We start from the raw sequence: 21,421 nt of genomic DNA on the forward strand, positions 1-21,421 counted from the left end.
AATACTGACCCCTGGGGAACCCAATGGTTACACAGCCCCACTCAGATTTAACACCATCTACGCTGACCCTCTGTGTTTTATCGGTGAGCCATGATTTTATCCAATTTAAGACTTTCCCCTCGATACCATTAGCCCTAACTTTTCTCAGAAGCCTCTAATGCGGTACTCTGTCAAACGCTTTGCTAAAGTTTAAGTAAATAACATCGTAATTTTCGTCATTATCTACTCGAAGACTTTCCTAAGAAACGTCAGCAAATTTGTTAGACAAGATTTTCCCTTTGTAAACCCATGTTGAGAGTCGTGGATTAATTTGTTTTATCTAAATGCGATCAGATGCTATTTGCTATAATTGATTCAAGAAATTTCCCCACTACTGACGTCAAACTTATCGGCCTGTAATTAGACGCTGATGCTCTGTCTCCCATTTTTAATATGGGTACTACATTTGCCTGTTCTACAAGTCTAGCACAACTCCCGTGTCGAATGATTTTGTAAATAAATTTACAAGGTGTCCGCTAATCTGTTCCTTACACTCTATCAAAACTCGATGGAAAATTTCATCCAGCCGTGGGGATTTTGTCTTCTTTAATTTATTTATCTTCTTAAGAACATCCTCTTTTCTGATAGTGATATTCTTTAATTTCTCTTCTTCATTTCCCCTAAATATTAGTTCCACTTCTGGCATTTCCTCTTGAATGTCTTCTGTGAAAACTGATAAGAAATAGCTGTTTAATGCTTTGCTTATTTTCTCGCTATCATCGATCACTTCCCCTCTCTCTGACTTTAAAAGCCCCACTTTGTCCTTGACCTTTGTCCTATATACCTGTAAAAATCCCTTGGGATTCGCCTTGGATTCTCTTGGTATCCTAGTTTCGTAGTCCCTCTTTGCCTTCCTTACATTATCTTAATATTCCTAGATAGTTCATTATACCTATCTCTGAGATGCTCCCCCCCTCCCTTTAATTTCTAATAAATTCCTTTCTTTATTCCTATGTCATGTTTAAGTTTTTTCGTCATCCACCTTGGCTCATTCTTATTTGACGTAATTTTTATGTATGGTACATTTTGTTCCTGTGCTTACGTGAACACTAGTGAATTTATTATATTCATGATCAATTGATGTGTCGCCGGTAACCTCACCCATTCCTACCGGAGAAGGCCTGACCTTCTTAGCCCCTCATAATCCGCCGATCGAAAGTCTGGGACTCTGACCATATTGTCATTATTTTTTATTTCCCAATTTAGGGTGAACCTGATTTTTCTGTGATCACTGTTCCCTAGTTCTTCCCCTATTGTGATATATCTGATAATATTTTCTTTATTTGCTAATATTAGGTCTAATATATTGTCACCTCTAGTAAGTTCTGTAATTAGTTGTTTTGAAAAATTGTCCTGTACTGTGTCTAGGAAGTCTTCAGATTCATAGTCACCTACAATAATGTCCCAGTCAATATTTCTGAAGTTGAAATCCCGCATAATGTACAGGTTGTTGTATTTTGCTGCCCTACTCATTTCCTGCCATATGGGCTGAGCTGCTTCTTTCCCAAGACTTGGGAGCGTGTAAATCACCCCCATAATTAGTTTTTTCTCTTCCTTCCGCAATTTCTACCCAAATAGACTCGGTTCCTATTTCACCCTTTATTGAATTATTAATACAACATTTCAATGTATCCCTGACGAAGAGTGCGACCCCCACCCCCCTTCCTACCTTCCCTGTCCTTGTGATATTGGTTGTACCCTTCTATGTGGTACTCTGATAAAAAGTCCTTGCTCGCCAGACTCATCCAGGTGTCGGTGATTGTTATGACGTCTACATTCTCGGTACATACAACCGTTCCCAGCAAGTCTATTTTATTTCTAACGCTCCTCCTGTTTGTATAGTATACATTTAAACATACCCTTCCCTGGTCCTGTTTTACCCCTTGTTCTGAGTAACCAATTTTACTCCCCAGGATCTGCCTGTTTGTTGACTCCCACTTACTCTGACCTCTCTCTACTGGCGAACACCCCCTTTGGAGTGACAATTTCACACTCCAGGGATGCAGACAACGTCTTTACCCCCGCGCGAGACAGGTGTACTCCGTCACGACTGTACAGGTAGTCGTTGCCATAGAATGGTTGCCAGTTATCAATGAACGCCCAACCATTGCTTGCACAATGTTTTTCCAGTCCGCAATTTATAGCAATTGCCCTGGACAGCCATTCACCGCCAACTCCTCTTCTAGGCAAGACACACATAATATAGGGATCCTTCCCCTATCTCTAACCTTCCCTAGCGCCTCCCTATACCTCTTGAAAAGTTCGTCACTCCTAACCTTTCCTGTGTCGTTACCTCCTACACTAAGACACACTACTGGCTTGGAACCCTCCCCTGACAAAACCTTATCTATCCTCTCAGCTACATGCCCTATCCCAGCCCCAGGAAAACACACCCTAGTCATACGTTTCCTATCTCTTGCACAAAAAGTTCTATCTAAGAACCACACCTGGCTGTCTCCAACTACCACGACCTTACCATTGGGCAGGGTTTGACCAACTGTCCTTTTCTCTCCTGGCACCACACCGTCCTGCCTCTTCTCTTCCTCGCCAGCTTCCTCCAACAATTGGTAAGGGTTACTGCACTCCACACCCTTTTCAGCTTTCCTGAGACTGACCCTAGTCGTCTTGGAGACAACCATTCTCCACTACTGCTCCTCCTGACCCTCTTTCGCAGGTATCCTGCTAGGCAGGACACCTACCTGAAGGATTTCAGTCCTGAGGGCTTCGTTCTCCCCCTTTAAAACGTCAATCTCTCTCCTCAACTGCTCCAGCTGATTTAACAGAGTGGCCAGGGGGGTCGCCTTTCCTCACAAACCGTCCCTCTTCCCCCACAACACAACGATCAACGGTGGCCATTTCCTATGGTTACTAACACGAGCACTTAGTGGCACGTCCTTCTGCAAGCTAGGTCAGGTCGGTAGGTTAAGCGAGATAGTAGTGACAAGTAACGATGTTAGTAAGCAAATAGACAAGCTAAAGCCAAATAAGTCACCAGGTCCCGATGAAATATTTGCCAGAGTATTAAAGGAATGTAAGGAAGACCTTAGCAAATTTGTTTAACATGCCATTAAAAACGGGTGTAGTACCAGAATCCTGGAGGATAGCGAATGTAATGCTGATTTTCAAGAAGGCAGATAGATCACTATCCTTTTACTACCGTCCAATCAGTTTAACATAAATTAATTATAGGCAAATTGCTGGAAGCAATAATTTCAAACTCTATTCGAAATCACCTGGAGAAGTACAAGTTGATTAATTATTATCAACATGGCTTCACAAGCGGGCGTTAATGTCTGACTAATCTATTAACATTCCTTTCGGTTGTTTTCGAATCAGTGGACGATGGGCACGTTTATGATGTGGTTTATCTCGACTTTAGCAAAGCCTTCGACAGATTCCCTCACGTAAGACTAATACGAAAAGTGGAGTCTCATGGCATTGGAGGAGATATTGTAAAATGGGTTAGGGCGTGGTTACAGGGCAGGAAACAGCGAGTAAGCATAAACGGCACTAAATCCGATTGGAGTAACGTCACTAGTGGAGTATCCCAAGGCTCCGTACTTGGACCATTATTATTTATTATATACATAAACGACATAGATATAGGCGTAGACAACAACATAAGTAAATTTGGTGATGGCAGTAAATTAGGGAGCGTAATTAAATCTGACGTGGCCTCCGCAAAACTGCAGGAAGATCTAAAAAAAACTTCGAATGGTGTGAAGAATGGCAGACGAAATTTATAGTGGACAAATGTAAAGTACTTAGTCTAGGAGAAGTAAACAGAAAAACTAGATACCAGATGAACAACGATGTTATAGAGAAATCCGACTGTGAGAGAGATTTAGGAGTTATGAAAAGTAGGGATCTTAAACCTAGTAAACAATGTGTATTTGCTCGAAACAAGGCTAACAAAGTGCTTCTGTTCATACAAAGGAGTGTTAGTTACAAGACTAGCGAAGTCATTCTAAAACTATATCTTGCGCTTGTGAGACCTCACTTGGATTACGCAGTTCAGTTCTGGTCACCGTACTACAGAATGGATATAGAATCCCTAGAAAGAATTCAGAGGAAAATGACATGACTAATCCCGGGCATTAGGAACCTTGAGTACAGAGACAAGTTAAAGCAGGGTGGGTAATTATTTTGATTGACGGGCCGCAGACTTAATATAGATGCAAATGCATGATGTTTGCACAAAGTAAAACCTTGTATTTGTATATATAGGATGTAAGGAAAATATTACGTAACATTCATAGATATTTTGGGTAAATAGATACATCACTTTTTAGCTTGTCTCTTTTATTATTAATAATAATGCTAATACAAATACTAATATTAATACTACTAGTAATAATATAGAGTTAATGTGCAGTATAATTAGTACTTTATTTACATCAACATAATAGAACAGGATCGATCTTGCTGGCTGAAATTCTTCTTCTCATGAGACATTGTCTTTATTCTTCCCGGGGGAGGTGGTGGTTGGGTAGAGTCGTCTAGGTCTGATTGTAGCTGTCCCTGATCCACGTTGTCACTGCTGCACTATACTTGATAAATAAAATTAATAAATTTAATATTTATTGGTTCTTCTTGAAAAAATAAACAATAATAAAATTAAGTTTTAATGGTTAAAAATAAATAAATAAAAGCAAGTCAAAAGACCAATATGTAATTATGTATTATTTTAAGTTGTTCATATGTTGATAAGAATATTTAACTTACTCAGTGGGATGAATGACAGCGCTGATGTTGCCTCCGTTGTTGTAATGAAAAGTACTTTTTCAAGGTGATCATCAGTCATTGCAGATCTAAGTTTTGATTTATTCTGCTACATTACTGAAAATGTCTGCTCACATATGTATGCAGAACCAAACAGCACAAGCATTCTTTGGGCATGAGCCTTTAGTTTTGGAAATGCAGAGTCATCATGAGAGGCGTAGAATTTGGGAAGAGGCACTGATTTCATCTGCTCAGAAAGCAGAGGGTCACAGTGCAGGTCAATAAGCTCTAGTTGTAGGTCAAATGGGGAGAAGACACCAAAGACAGGTCATTTTCAATTTGAAATCCTGGAATAAGCGTGAAAATTCGGCATGTAAGTCAAATAGCTACAATGAGTACTTCTGTACATTTTGATCACAAACTGCAATCTGCTGTAAGGTTGCAAAGCGAGCAAACTGTTTTTTTTATCTGACGAGACAAAAGAAGTAATTTCTTCATAAAAGCCTTGACACTGTTGTATAAATCATGTGTAAAAGCCCCCTTCCCTTGTAGCTTTGAATTCAGACCATTCATAAGACCCATGGTGTCAGCAGCAAATGCAAAATCGGAGAGCCATTTCTCATCATTCAACCGAGGGAAATTTATAGCTTTCTGTTTCATGTCTAAAAATAAGCCAATCTCTTCTTTCAGTTCCCAAACTCTTTTCAGGATTTTTCCCAAACTAAGCCACCTCACATTTGTGTGATACAGAACATCCGTATGATCAGATTCCAAGTCTTTAAGGAAGGTTATAAAACTGTCTGTGATTTAATCCACTTGCTCGAATGTAATTAACCACTTTTATAACTGTGTCCACGACATGGCTTAAATTTAAAACTCTCTTACAAAGGAATTCTTGATGAATAATGTAGTGTAGAAAGACAATATTTTGTTCTGCATTTGTTTCTCTGATTTGATATTGAATTTTTTTCAGCAATCCAACATTTTTACCTGTCAGATTTGGCCCTCCATCGGTGGTCACATTTACCATTTTTTTCCACTCTTCTTAATTTCAAAATACAGTTATTAACTGCCTCCAATAAGTCTTCTCCAGTTATTGTTCCTTTCAGTAGCTTCATTGATGCCAATTCTTCTGTGAACTCAAAATTTTTGGTGATGCCATGAATAAAAATTAACAACTGCGCTGTGTCTCTGACATCACAACTTTCATCAAGTGCCAGTGAATAGTATTCAAAAGTCCTTACTTTCTCTTTAAACTGCAGATACATGTTCTCGACGATGTCCTCTACACGTCTTACAATTGTTCACCTTGTCAAACTTACTTTCTCAAACTGGTTTTTCTTGTCTGGACATAAAATAGAGGCAGAATCAACCATACATTCCTTTTTAAATTCTCCTTCAGAGAATGGCTTGCTGTTTTTGGCAATTTTGTGAGCAGTCACATAACTCACTCTTGTAATAATTATTATCCTGGGATGCAAATTGTTTTTTGAAAATACTTTTCTGTTGTTGTAATTGAGCAACCATTTCGTTAGCTTTCTTCCTCTTTTATTCATCAGAATTTTTTTTTTATTATTTACCGGAGTGATTGGTATCGAAATGGCGATTTAAGTTGTAATTCTTTAGCACTGCCACACTTTCTTTGTAAATTAAACACACTGCTTTTTCATCCACGTTGGTAAAAAATTATTTAGAAGTTCATTCCTTGTTGAATGTTCGACACTCCGCTTCAGCTTTCCTCTTCTTAGATTCACCCATTTTCAGTTAAAAATTAATTATGGGTTGGGGGGCAACAACACATAAGTACAAATTCTGCAAAACCACAGTAACGTCCTCTTAAGCGAGAAGCAGAGAGAAGACTGATCAGAGAGGTAGAACAAAGGGGAGTGCTCAGAGTGTTGGTGAATAGTGAAAGTCGTCAGAGTTAACCACAAACACAGTGCCCTCTGATGTATTTCTTATTTTCCAGGTCTATCTTTCTTGTGATACCCTTCTTCATCCTCCTCATCTCCCTCACCATGGTGGCAGGTAAGTACATGGCGGTGATGTGGTGGTAGTGAGCGCTTGTGGGCAGGGGTGGGGCGGGGCGGGGCATGAGAGGGGTGGGGCGGGGGTGAGAGTTTCACGAGTAGGGAGGTTACTTCTACAAATGGAAGTACGGCAGGAAGAGAATGTAGTAGTAGTAGTATTATGGCAGTATGGTAAGAAGACCTTAATATTATGGTAGTTTGATAGACAAATAGTGATGATATGGTAATATGATATAGGCAATTAGCAATAACAATAAAGCAGGTGAACGTCAACATTCACTATACTACAACGTCACCGACTATCAATTAATCCTCAGAGTATCAAAATGTAAATACTGTGTCGGGGAGATGTGGTCAGTATTCTGGTGCTTGGGGTGACGTGGAGATACTCGACTCAATTGTATACAGTATTATGGTGAGGTTAAGTCAAGGTCAGTATTGGTAGTCTTGACCAGACGTTTCCTCGAACCTCTCCACAATGCTTCTGTTTACTGTTGGTGGTTTCTGAAGTCTCCGTTGTGTCGTTGTCACTTGTTCTTTCTCATGTTATTGTTAATGGCATTTTTATCAGTGGCTGTGTTTAGGTTCTTATCATCGGAAAAAATAACATCGAAACTTCTTAAATGATTAAAAAGAACACCGTGCGTGCAAGAAGTTTCAATGCATTTATATTTCTTTATATTAAAACTTCACTGACTGTCCTCCCCTCCTGGAACCCTGAGGTCAGCTGAATGTCGTGGGCGTCTGTTACCTCCCAAGGTGCATCAGTCATGTTCCTGGAACATGGTGGCGCAGTGACACCATGAACACTACACACACACACACACACATGAGAAATAGTCATATCTAATGGTGAAAAGCTAACACTTTGTTGAAACTCTCATGAAATATACTCAAAGGTGTAAAGAAATCTCAGGGAAACGTGTTTAATTCAAATTAATAGAGGTAAAAGAATAAATACATGATTTATATATAAAATGTATTATTATATTGGGATCACCTGAAGATTATTCCTCAAGTTTATTTCACCTAAGATTAACTTCCCTAAAGATAACCTAACCTAACCTAGTCCCTCCCAGATAGTCTTTGGGTGTTTAATCATCAGTTAAAATAAACTGGGGGCTAATCTTCACTTATCTAAAATATGTTTAATGCCAGCTGAGGAAAAGGCGAGGATCAGTGACAGTAAAGATTCACAAATATTACAGCAGTTGTCTAAATGAAGAATACTAAACATGAAAACCAAAATAGGAAATATGGTCTGTCAGCAGCCACTATAGGCACGCCAGCACCACTACCATTGCACGAGTAATATCACCCTGAGGACGGTCTCACCTTCTTAATTCTGTATACTAAGATAACACCATTTTTTGTGACGTAATGGAATCAGCTTATAGAAGGAAAATAAACCAATACACTGACAACATACCACTGTAGAATATAACACCACTTTTCCTCTTTTTCCAATTTCATGGAAAGTAAGATGTCAGATATGAAAGTTTTATTTTTTACTTTAGTTTATTTTTCCTCACGAATTCAGTACAATTGTGGGTCTCTATTATGGTGTTGAGATAAGAGTAGACCCAGAGGTATTGGTCGGGTGATTTGGGGTGAGTTTTACTATGTTCTTTAGAGAGTTTCACTAATTTAACTTTGAAGAACTTTAGTATTCTCATACGAAAATATCTTTTGAGACACATATGAGCATATTTCTACATGGTATTGTCAGATGTAAATACTACTTCGCAAGGGATTTCAGGTTTAAAAATGCAATAATATATATATCTATGTAAAGACATGATATTTTCACCTTTAATGATATTTTTCCTTATTTAAAATGTTTATACTCGTGTTGTTGTTCTTGAATAAGTGTTTTGATTGTGAGTGTGGTTGTCTTAGGTCTGGTGATATTCGCGACGTACGAGGGTTGTGACCCCCTGGCTGCTGGCCTCATCACTCAGAAGGACCAGATCCTGCCCTTCTTCGTCATGGACCGCCTTAGTGTTGTTCCCGGCCTCACTGGACTCTTCGTCGCCTGCATCTTTTCCGGAGCGCTCAGGTGGGTGAAAATTATCTATAAATGTCTCTCTTGTTATCTCTATATTCTCCTTTGGGGCTGAGGGAGGGGATATTTATCCATAATTGTGTCACTTCTTCTCCAAGGTGAGATCTATGATTTTTTTGTGTATGTAATGAAAACAATGTATATTTATCTAGTTTGTGCCAGTTGTAGCTCTGATTTCTATCCCCAGCACCATTTCGTCTGGAGTCAACTCACAGGCAGCAGTGACCTGGGAAGACGTTTTTTCCACCATTCCCAGATGCGCCAAGCTCTCCAAGAACACTCAAGCCTGGATCACCAAGTTTCTCGGTGAGGCAACAATTTTTACTTTCGGGTTTACATTTCCTCTTTCCCTCTTTTGAGCGTTTTAATTGTCTTCACAATTTTACCATTAATAGTTTTACCCCTCATACTCTCGCAGCTTCTCCACTTGCTTACCGGTTATTTGGTCTATACATGATATTCATTCTCATTTCTTGTTGCTATTACGACAACTTAATCTAATACGTAGAGAATATTTTCACCCTATACCTCATGTTTATATGATATTAACAGTTTATACCCGGTGTTAATATAATGATTATACCACATATCTGTTAGCTAAATAAATGTGCACCATATGTGGTGCTTGTATAATATTTCCAATATAATTTTCCTTATGTAATATTTGCACTCTATTGCTTATATGATATATGAACGTTATAATTAGTACGTTTTGTGTGTGTGTGTGTGTAATAATAATAATAATAATAATAATAATAATAATAATAAACGGTTTATAAATAGAGTTGCAGTCGGTGGCTGAAAATATACAAACTTACATTTGAATTAGACATAATGATATGCGTTCAATACATTTACAGGGCTGTACAGTACATAAATCAGGAGTTGTTTATTATTTTAACAATAGATGGGATGGTGCTATTCTTATCTCTATCGGTGCTGGCTCTTATGGGCTGAATTTTGTTGTAGTGGTGGACTGCGCGAGGTGGGTGGGGGGCTGCAGGTGGCAGGAGGTGGCGATGATCAGGATGGTGCAGTAGTCCACTGCCAAACCTTGCTAGTGATTGGTGGTGGAGGTCACTGAGAGATGGCATTTCCAGGATGGAGAGAGCGTTGATGTAGCCGGAGTAGTCTGCGCCGAGCATAGTTCTGCTGTGAATAATAATAATAATAATTAACGGTTTATTGAAAAAGTTCTGCAGCCCGAAGGCTGAAAATATACAATGGACATAAATGACTTATTACATACATTGGTGGTTTAACAAAAGCCTTCATTAGAGAAAGGTAAAGGAACATACAGTGAACATACAGATTAATGTAGGTGTTGAACAGCAAACACGTAGTGTAGTAACTCTCTCCCAGATGGTGTTAGGAGGAACTCACGTGGTGTAGTAGTTCCCTCAGATGGTGCTATGAGGGACCTGGCGTGGTGTAGTAATTCCCTCGCAGATGGTGTTATGAGGGGCCTCACGTGGTGTAGTAATTCCCTCACAGATGGTGTTATGAGGGACCTCACGTGGTGTAGTAATTACCTCACAGATGGTGTTATGAGGGGCCTCACGTGGTGTAGTAACTCCCTCACAGATGGTGTTATGAGGGGCATCACGTGGTGTAGTAATTCCCTCACAGATGGTGTTATGAGGGGCCTGACGTGGTGTAGTAATTCCCTCACAGATGGTGTTATGAGGGACCTCGCGTGGTGTAGTAATTCCCTCACAGATGGTGTGATGAGGGACTTGACGTGGCGTAGTAATTCCCTCACATATGGTGTTATGAGGAACATGTGGTGTAGTAATTCCCTCACAGATGGTGTTATATGAGTGAGGTTTGGTCTTAGGCCTTCCTATCGTAAACGGATTAACACATCGCTGGTTGTTGTTGGGTCTCACGGGCCGTTATCCCTGGGTACCTGGGACCTCACTGTGTGAAGGTTAACTTGGGTACGACTGTTACTGTTGAGTTGTTCTCACTGACTTCAGCACTGTTCACCTCTGTTTAACACTGGTTCCGTTCCTTTCCTAAATGAAATTGTAACTTCTGGCGAGAACTTGTTGATATTCCGGTGGGGAGGAGGGTTCAGGGGAGGGGGTTGGTATGGGCCAACTTTACAGTTGACCTGGCTGCTCCGAGAGGAGCGCCAGGTACGTCTTGACCCTTCGGTGGTCAAGGATGTGTGTGTGTGTGTGTGTGTGTGTAATAATAAATAATAATAGCAACCTGTGACTTAACGGTCAGCATGCTCGCCTCGCAAGAGAGGACACCCGGGTTCAATCCCTGGGAGGGTGAAACTATGGGCAAGTTTCTTTGCGCCATTGGGAACCTGACTGTTAATTGATTTGCGGATCGTGTTCCGGGGTAATGATTAGCCATTGCAGCTGTCGAGTTGTCTGGTTTTCTCGGACTATTCCTTGACACTGGGTCATGCAACTCGTTTACTTAGGGTGTGATTGTTGTGTTGGCGACAGCTTTTACACCTTAAACAAATTCATGCCTAGGTGGCCCTTGGGCAGGCATCTTCGTTACACGAGGGGAAACCATTATTATAATAAATAATAATGAAACAAATAATTAACGGTTTATTGAAGGAGCATGGCATCCCGAAGGCTGAAAATATACAGTTACAGAATTGGGGACTGGGTCACTTGATTGACAAATAATATACAAGTAACATATGTGATACAAATATGATATGTAATGACAAGGTCGGGAGACGGTTATACTACAGGGCATTTCAATATAGTGACAGTGCAAAAAGGTAAGATTGACTGGGAGTGAATACACTGGTTGATTACGAGTTGTTGATAATTTTTACAATGGTTGGGACCGGGCTGTTCTTATAGCGATCAGTACATACACGTATGGGCTGGATGCGGGTTTGTGTCGAACAGCAATTCGCGGGCGAGGGATCTCCGGTCGAAGTAGGAGCCAGTGTCGAGGATGGTGCAGAAGTGAGGTCGTGGTAATGGTCAGAGAAAGCCGAGAGGGTCAGTGTGTTGAGCGCTTCTTGATATGTGTAGTACGAAGGGGAGAGAATAATCTTGCATGCCCTCTTTTGCACTTTTTATAGGTGTTTACGTTGTTGCATTTAGGAAGGAAGACCAGGCAGGGGAGGCATAGGTGACCTTGGAAAGCACGAATGTTGAGTAAACACTGAGGAGCTCGGGTGCAGGAACTCCGAGGGACTTGAGTCGGCAGAGGAGGTGGAGACGAAAACTGGAGGATTTGACAACTTTACTGAAGTGTGTTTTCAATTTAGCTTGTTTTCTATAGTGACGCCAAGGAGCTTAGTGGATTCCACAACCTGGAGTGTGTTGGGGCCTAAAGTAATGGAGGGAGGAAGGACGACGTCGGAGGAGAGGTTCATGTGCCTAACCATGGTCTTGGTATGGTTGATGGTGACGTGGTTGTTGGTGGCCCAATTTTGGAGACTGTTCAATTAATCCTGAAGGGCGGTATAGTCGGGAGCAGAATTGTTACTCACATTTACGTGAGAGGTATTCAAGTACATTGCGTATTTGGTTCTGTACATGAGAACTGATATAGTTACTAAGTGCAAAAAAGTGGATACAATCTTAATATGTCGGCTATCTTGCCATTAGAGATGAAATGTTGTGCCATTTCATACACAGTGTGCTTGGACCTGTCCCTAAAAGGTTCTATCTTCACACAGTTGAGGACGTAGTGTTCAAGTGTGTGGCCATATGTACAGCCACACACTTTACATTTAGTTTTGTTTACATCTGCTTGAGGAACATACTGCCAAAGGTACTTGTATCCTAACCTTAATCTAGCGGTTACAACATCTTGTAATCTAATGATCTTGTTACTTGCTCCATATACATGTTTCACTTGATACATCTCATCATGGTAACCTATGGATCGACTAGTGCCTATTTGCACTTGTCTACTTGCGTGAAACTCATCAATAAGTTCTTTCCTAATTACAGTTTTAAGGGTTCTTTTTGACAGACCCAAATTGTATTCAACGGTGTCTTCGTTAGACGCGAGTTTGGCGAGGGCATCAACTCTGTCATGTTTTATGAGGCCTATGTGAGAGGGGATCCACAACAGTTTGACCTTGACACCCCGGTCAACAAGGCACGCATATTTGTGTCTGGCTTCAGAGACAAGAGCGTGACAACCTGAGTCGAGGGTGCCAAGGGCAAGTAATGAGGATAGAGAGTCAGTGATGATGAACATAAGAACATAAGAAAGTGGGATACTGCAGGAGGCCGACTGGCCCATACAGGGCAGATCCCTTTCACACCCATCCCAGCACTTCCATGTGCCTATCCAACTTCGTCTTGAAGCTCCCTAGCGTCCCCGATCCTACTATAGCACTCGATAGCCTATTCCACATATCCACAACTCTATTACCAAACCAGTGCTTGCCTATATCCTTTCTGAATCGGAATTTATCTAATTTAATGCCATTTGTTCTAGTTATTTCGTTATTACTGAGCTTCAGAACATCTTCCATTTTACCCTTGTTAATCCCACTTACCCACTTGAACACCTCTATCATATCTCCCCTAACTCTACGCCTCTCTAATGAATGCAAGCCTAAGCTTTTCAGTCTTTCTTCATATGGAAGGTTTCTAATATTATGGATCATTTTTGTCATTCCTCTTTGTACTCTCTCCAAAGAATCTATGTCCATTCTATAATAAGGACACCAGAATTGAACCGCATAATCCATGTGTGGCCTCACTAATGCTCGGTAAAGTTTCAAGATAACGTCAGCAGTTCTGTTACTCACACTCCTAGATATGAACCCAAGAATCCTGTTTGCCTTGTTGCGAACGCTAATACATTGTTTTCTAGGTTTCAAGTCGTTGCTAACAAATACACCTAGATCTTTTTCACAATCTGAGTTTTCTATTTCCGTGTTACCTAGTTTATACTTAACGTTTGTATTCGTCTTCCCTATCTGTAGTACCTTGCATTTATCAGTATTAAAATTCATTTGCCAGTCTACTGACCACTCATGTAAGGTATCTAGATCTCTTTGAAGGTGTTCAAAGTCACTGTCTGAATTTATCACTCTCCCCATTTTGGTATCATCTGCAAATTTACTAATCCTACTAGTTATACCTAAATCAAGATCATTAATGAATATAACAAACAGCAGAGGGCCTAATACAGATCCCTGGGGAACTCCGCTTTTGACCGCACCCCAGTCTGACTTAAATCCATTTATGCTGACTCTTTGTTTCCTACCAGTTAACCATGACCTAATCCATTTTAATAATGATCCACCTATTCCATGTGCTTCTACCTTCCTTATCAATCTCTCATGAGGGACTCTATCGAATGCTTTACTGAAATCTAAATAAATTATATCATATGACTTATCATTATCTACCGCTTCATATACTTCTGAGAAAAAGCTAAGCAAATTTGTGAGACAAGAACGTCCCTGGGTGAACCCGTGCTGAGAAGAATGAATTAAGTTGAATGTTTCAAGGTGGCTTCTGATTTTCGTAGCAATAATTGACTCTAGCAACTTGCCTATGATTGACGTGAGACTAATGGGACGGTAATTTGATGCAATTGATTTATCACCTTTTTTGAAAATCGGAACTACATTTGCAAGTTTCCAAGCTTCTGGCACTAGGCCCGATTCTAATGACTTATTAAATAAAACTGCTAATGGATTACTCAACTCATCTCTACATTCTTTTAATATTCTAGCATATACCTCGTCTGGACCAGGCGATTTATGAGGCTTCAGTTTGTTAATTTCTTTAAGCACATCGTTACTAGTAATATTGATATTCATCAACATATTTTCTATACTGTCGTTATATACCTTATGAACTTCTGGAAACTGTGCTAGGTTTTCATTTGTGAATACGGAGCGAAAATGACTATTTAACGTACTACACATTTCTAACTCATCATCAGTCATTTCTCCTGTCGTAGTTTTAAGGGGACCTATTGTATCTCTAACCTTTGATTTATACAGTTGATAAAAAGCTTTGGGGTTATTTTTCGATTCGTTTGCTACCTTGATTTCATAATTTCTCTTTGCTTTCCTAATTTCTGTTTTTACCTGTCTTGTTAGGTTCTGATAGTAACCAAGTAAGTGATTTTCGCCTTTCTTAACTTTTCTATATACTCCTTTCTTTTTCCCTAGAAGATCTAAGAGTCTATTATTCATCCATTTTGGTTGGTTCCGTATCGATCTGAATTTTCTTTTAGGGATGTGTTTATTTTGAGCATTATGGATTGTCGCAATAAATTGTTCATAAGTAGCTGCTAAATTAAATTCGGGGTTCTCCCGTCCTAAGTTGACAGTTTCCGGAGGTGTGGGGGGGATTAATCTTTTGACCATAGGGTCATCCCTTAGGTCTCTCCTTAAGCTACCGTAATTAGCCTTCCTAAAATCCGGGATCAAGGCCGAATTTTCCTTCTTCCTGCCATTCCATATTATGTTAAAATATATGGCTTTATGATCACTGTTTCCTAGTTCGTCTCCAATCCCAACATCTTTTACTAGATTTTCATTATTACTGAGAACTAAATCGAGGATATTATTTCCTCTAGTGGGCGAGTTTATGAATTGATATAAAAACTATCTTGTACTACTTCTAGAAAATCTTCAGATTCATTATCGCTAAGTTGATTTTTCCAATCTAAGCCTGAAAAGTTGAAATCGCCTAGAATACATACATTGTTTCTATCAGATGCCTTCTTTATTTCCTCCCATAGCAATTTACCATCGTTCCTACTCAAATTAGGTGGGCTATATATAACACCAATGACTACGGACTCATTGCCCTCACCAATCTCTACCCAAATACTTTCATTGTCGCTATTTGTTTTAATGTTTGATTTATTGCAGCTTTTTAATGACACCCTGATATACACTGCTACACCGCCCCCTCTCCTTCCTACTCTGTCAAATTTAAATGAGACTGTCAGTAAAAGTGGTTTCAATGAATTTAATAGCTGTGAGTATGGCAACTAATTCAGTTTGTACAGTGGATGCCCAGTTGTTAATTCTAACTCCTTTCTCAATTATATTACCGTCAGGTTGAGCCACAACAATAGCACTTCCAGCCCTCCCACAGGCGGTGTTAAGAGATCCATCAGTGTAGATGGTCTGTGTGATATTATCATCAGTCTGTAGAGTGTGTATGTGTTCAAGAGCTCTCAATTTGGCAGTGTGTTGGAAATAAATGCTTTGTATAATTAATTTTTTAGGCTAATACGTCGGTATTGTGATATCGAAGGGAACTGTCCGCCAGGGTGGCAGGAAGCGCTGTTGTGTCTCAACTTTGTACAGGTGGTCTAGTCCAAACATCTTCATATGTGCAGCTGTAGTTTGGATCCATTTAGACTCAGTAGTCCCATGGTTCATACATTCTAGCAATTTTAAGGAAACAATGTTATCAGGATCACCACGCAGAAGCCTCAGGGCTATCATGAGGTTGACTTCAATTATTCTATCTTTAACACTGGGTATACCTAGTTCTTTCCTCATATTAAGTACTTTAGTGCTCATCGGACATCCTAGGATAATTCTGAAGGCTTTATTTTGGATTTTCTCGAGATTGTCAACGCCTTTCCCGTCACGAATGACCAGGGCTGGTGCGTGGGGGAGGTGGTAGGAGGTGCTGCTAAAGCGGAGGGGGGCTGCTAGGTGGGGAGGGCTGTTAGGTGGGGAAGGTCACTGTCCTTTTGACATTACGCTTACATTACTAAGTTTTAAGATATTATACAGTGTTCCTCCCCCTCCCGCACTACTTCCATCTTTCCTCTCTTCCTACCTTCCTCACTCCTTACATTCCCTCCATTCCGCACTCCCTCCCTTCCCCCTTTCCTCATTACCTCCCGCACTACTTCCCTCCTTCCTTCCTTCCCTTCTTTCCTACCCCTCCCCACGCCTTGTGTTAATAAAGAAACACATGAGAGGTTCCTTCACATCATCCTTAGTCAATGACAGATTTATCTTAAGACATGAATAGTAAATTCTTGCTTAAAATGTTTATATATTTCACCATACTATTTAAAAATAAACTTTGGTTTTATGTCTATTGAAAGTTGCGACATATATCACTGTCTTGTGTGGTAAGCATTGATAGTTAGGTTAGATTCGGTTGTTTGGTTTTGTGTGGTAAGCTTTGATAGTTAGGTTAGATTCGGTTAGATTAGGTTTTGTGTAGTAAGCTTTGATTTTTAAGCTGCAAAATCCGATTGGGAAATATCATTATTAAATTTGATATGTAGAAAATAGAAAGAATTTCTGTATCAACCTTGACAACACCAGCTCTCCCCTGTATCGTTACCTGGTCCAGCTCTCCCCTGTACTTTTACCTGGTTCAGCTGTCCCCTGTACCGTTACCTGGTCCAGCTATCCCTTGTATCGTTACCTGGTCCAGCTGTCCCTTGTACCGTTACTTAATCAGCAGGTACGCGTACCGCTGGGTATGGTACTTAGTATATAATGGTATCGGTACCCTACTCCGTGAATAGAGTAAGCATGATGACCCAGTACACTGAACCATCAACAAGTACTGCAACAAGGGGTACACAGTAACCCAGTACCGTCAACCATCAACAAGTACAGCAACAAGGGGTGTATAGCTACCCATTACACTCAACCATCAACAAGTAAAACAACAAGGGGTGTACTGTTCAGTCATTCAGTACACTCAACCAGTGACAAATGTATCAATAATGGGTATACAAGCATCGAGTAAACTTATCAGACAAGCATACCAACAATGAGGTATACAAGGAGAGTGTAGAGCAATTTAGTACACTTAGTCAGCAACATTTGTACCAACAGTAGTGTTGCACGACCATCCCCGTGCACTAAACCAGCGACAGGCTCAGAAATACAGGGATGTACACTCACTACAGAAACTATCTGCAAGATGGGATCCGATGGATGTCAAAATGAACACTACGACTCCTGTTGTTTCGGTAGAGTTGTCAAAATCCTTCGTCTGTTGTGTCATATTGTCGAGTATTTTTTTTACAGCTACTTCTGTAATGAGCGTACAAGTTCCGGTAAAATTGCAGATTACAGCAACTAAAGAATCTGATAAAAAAATATGTTTTTCTGGTGGTTTTTGATGCGATTGGCTCAAATCTGACATTCGTTTTTATTGGAGATCACTCGTTTTGGATTTACCGCCCCCCCCCCCCCTCTCTAACAATAATGAGGAAAAGCATGGGAATTCGGGATTCTGGGTGGGGGAGAGCCAATACGAGTGATTTGTGGTAGAAGCGAATTCCAAAATTGTCCGAATAGCAACAAGAAAACACCAGAAGAACACATTACGCAACAGAAATTCTGTTATTACGAAAAAAATAGAAATAATAGTTCTATCGATTGCGTGTTCTGAATTCCCGGTACTCTGTGCTTGCTAACTTATACAATATAACCAAACAACCTTACCTAACCCCCTAGCCGGTGGCTCCGCCCTCGGACCCCCGTATTATCAATTTAAGACGGAAGTCTAATAAAAGAAAATGATCATAGAAAAAATAGTTCTATCGATTGAATGTAGTGAATTTCCAGAATTCTGTAGTTGCTGTTTACTGCAATATTACCCAAGTTCAGGGGAGGGTCATGTAGGACGTAGGATTATTCTGTCTTCCACCGATTTCCTGTATCCATAGTATTTGGTGATGCAAGAAATATATCTATTAATTTGTTTTTGCATCTTATCTTCCTCAGCCTTGGGTTACGGTCTCCTGGCAGTGTGTTTAGCATTTTTGGCAGGGAACCTAGGCGGTGTTCTTCAGGCAGCTATAGCTGTCACCTCCTCCGTGGCGGGACCTCTGCTGGCGGTTTTCATCATGGCCCTCTTCATGCCTTTCACTAATTCTAAGGTAATGGACATACAAAACTCATCCTTTTCTTTGCTCCCGTATTGAAACAAAGTATTCTCATAACTCTGTAGTTAGAGAGTGTATGAATCTTCTCCGATGTTCCTCTACCTTCTAAAGTATCAAGTGGTTAATTCCACACTCTCCATTTTGCTAACCTGGCAATCTTACCGGATTGCCAGGAGCTATGCAACACAGAATTCACTTCAGATGTAGATTTCTTGCACTCGCTAAATTCTTCAGTTTCGACCTAAACTGTGACTGTAAGGGGGGGGGGGGGTATTACTCTCTTAGTTCCTTCAATTGTTCTTTCTACATATTTCAGTTCATGGTTACTACATAACCTCAGTTCTTTAGTAGCATGGCGAGGGTCTAGGGTACATGGCTACTGTAATTCTGGTATCAGGGTCACTTGGACGGAAATAAAGGTGAACTACTGCGGGAAAATAAATACCCCTAATGTACTCTCAGAAAAGGTTTATTAATATGGAATCAAAGTAGGGAAAAAGATATCATTAGCATACAACTCCAAGGTGCAACTCCTCGGCTTTACTCAACTGCAATTTACTCAGATACTGTACTCTTATTACACACAACCTTATTGGTGTTACATTACATTACAGCTACCAGGACCAATTCCTTGGCTTTACTTACATTACATAGAGACACATGACAACTCCTTGGCTTTACTCACATGCCATTCCAAGTGGGTACTCTGACCTCTCCCACATTACTGGTGATACATTTCATTAACAGTTACCAGGATCAACTCCGTGGCTTTACTCATATTACAGCTCCAATCGGATACTTTACTTCTCACACCTTACTAGGTACATTTCATTACATCCAGTTAAGACAAACATACTTCTGATGCCTTCACAGGCTGTTGTTAGTACATATGAGATGCACTCACAACACACAACACGTTATTACTGAAACCAACAACTTATACATAGGTCCACTACCCAACATGAGATAATTATATTCCAGAATTATCCCCAATCAAATACAACACACTCTGTGGACCATATAACTTCAAGGCATGTCCCAGGGTATAACACTAGCGCCTCTAACAACTGGCGACCGCTGTTGTGGTCGGTTAAACTCCGACATGTGTTGACAGTCTGGGGTCCAGCTCCACGAGGCAGACTTGATCAATTTAATCATGCCGAATTGGCGCCATCGTCCACTACCGTTAACTGATAGGTAGCCACCCACTCCGGGGCAGTCGGTGGGGTGTTCAAAGAGCCCACACCCTTGAATCTGTGAACAAAGTTGGAGGATCGTCACGGGAGAGCATGGACTCAAACACAACAAATCTTTCGTCTCACAAAGTCAGACGACATTTACTTTATACAGGTTGACAACCCTTTATCCGAAATTCCGAAAACCGAAAAGCTCTAAAAACCGAAAGTTTTTTGTGGGTCATTTTTTTTTTTTTTTTAAACAGGGATTAGCCCACCCGGGCATAAATCACTGACTCACAGCAGGGCCTGGTGGGCGAAAATGTAATAGTAATAATAATTATAATAATAATAATTATTCATTGTAAATAAAATTTTTAATTAAAATACTGTACACCAAAATAAAATAATAATGATAACAATAATAATAATAGTAATAATAAAATACAATAATCAAATTAATAATAATAATACTAACAATAATACTGTAATAAAATAATAATAATGATAAAGAAATACAAGAATGAAAAAAAGATCAAAAGTGAGAAATGCGACCTAGACCTATGAATTATTATTACTGTATTATTATTATTATTATAATATTTTTGCCCCCCCCAGGCCCCGATGTGGGTCAGTGATCTATGCCCGGGTGGGCTTATACACTGTATAAAAAAAAAAAAAAAAAATAACCATTCTGAAAACCGAATAATTCCGAAATCTGAAATGCCTCCGGCCCCAAGAATTTCGGATAAGGGATTGTCAACCTGTAGTACTTCTTACACTGGGTGAATGACAATTCCACTGTTACAACATGAACACTGATACTCACAAAATTGACTAAATCAAACTGAATGGCTATATCCGCGGGGGAACACCTGCTACATACCTGTGAACAAAGTTGGAGGATCGTCACCGGAGGCCGAACTCCTTCTCGCATCGGGTGTAGAGAGGGATCATAGTGTAAAACATCGAGAGGGAAAACGCGTTTCTTCTTAAGGATAGCTAACCAGCTACCCACTCATGTTTTGCGGGCGTGTAGTATAATAAGAATCCTCAGTTTTAAAACAGACTAGCCGTCAATGTGACCATGGCATGACGAGTCCTTGAACTCCTAATCAGCAAATCACTGAGAAAATTACCAACAGTAAGTATCACTTTAGTTCCTGGCTGATAACGTGTTAATAACAATGCACTGTTGATATTGTATTAGGAACGCCAAATACAATCATCACCAATATTTAGATCTGAAAAATTTAAAAAGACAAATTCAGCTACAGCCTCGTAAGATCCCCTTTTAAGAGGGTATTGTAGCCAGAGTTATTAATATTATCATTATTATTGTATTATTTTATTTTGTATGTTTTTATTATAAATTTTATTTACTATGAATCATGAATTTATTTTTTGTGGATTTCATCCATATTCACGATATTTTTTAACAGTTTAATGGTAAATCCAATTAGTGTATGTTGTATAACAGATACCACTGCTGACAATAAATTCAGCTTCTTCGGTCCACTTATCAACTGTTCTTA

At 39.9% G+C, this 21,421-nt stretch overlaps 1 protein-coding gene across 1 annotated transcript in view; it reads left to right on the plus strand.

The window, feature by feature from the left end:
* Positions 1-21,421, plus strand: part of LOC121880263 (sodium-coupled monocarboxylate transporter 1-like) — a 65,830-nt gene that overhangs the window by 36,237 nt on the left and 8,172 nt on the right. Inside the window, exons 7-10 of the mRNA XM_042387415.1 lie at positions 6,731-6,789; positions 8,691-8,850; positions 9,044-9,162; positions 18,551-18,705. Coding sequence (XP_042243349.1) covers positions 6,731-6,789; positions 8,691-8,850; positions 9,044-9,162; positions 18,551-18,705 — 493 coding nt within the window. The remainder of the gene's footprint in view (positions 1-6,730; positions 6,790-8,690; positions 8,851-9,043; positions 9,163-18,550; positions 18,706-21,421) is intronic.

The sequence above is a fragment of the Homarus americanus genome, unplaced genomic scaffold (assembly GCF_018991925.1).
Source record: "Homarus americanus isolate GMGI-L3 unplaced genomic scaffold, GMGI_Hamer_2.0 scaffold43718, whole genome shotgun sequence".
NCBI lineage: Eukaryota > Metazoa > Arthropoda > Malacostraca > Decapoda > Nephropidae > Homarus > Homarus americanus.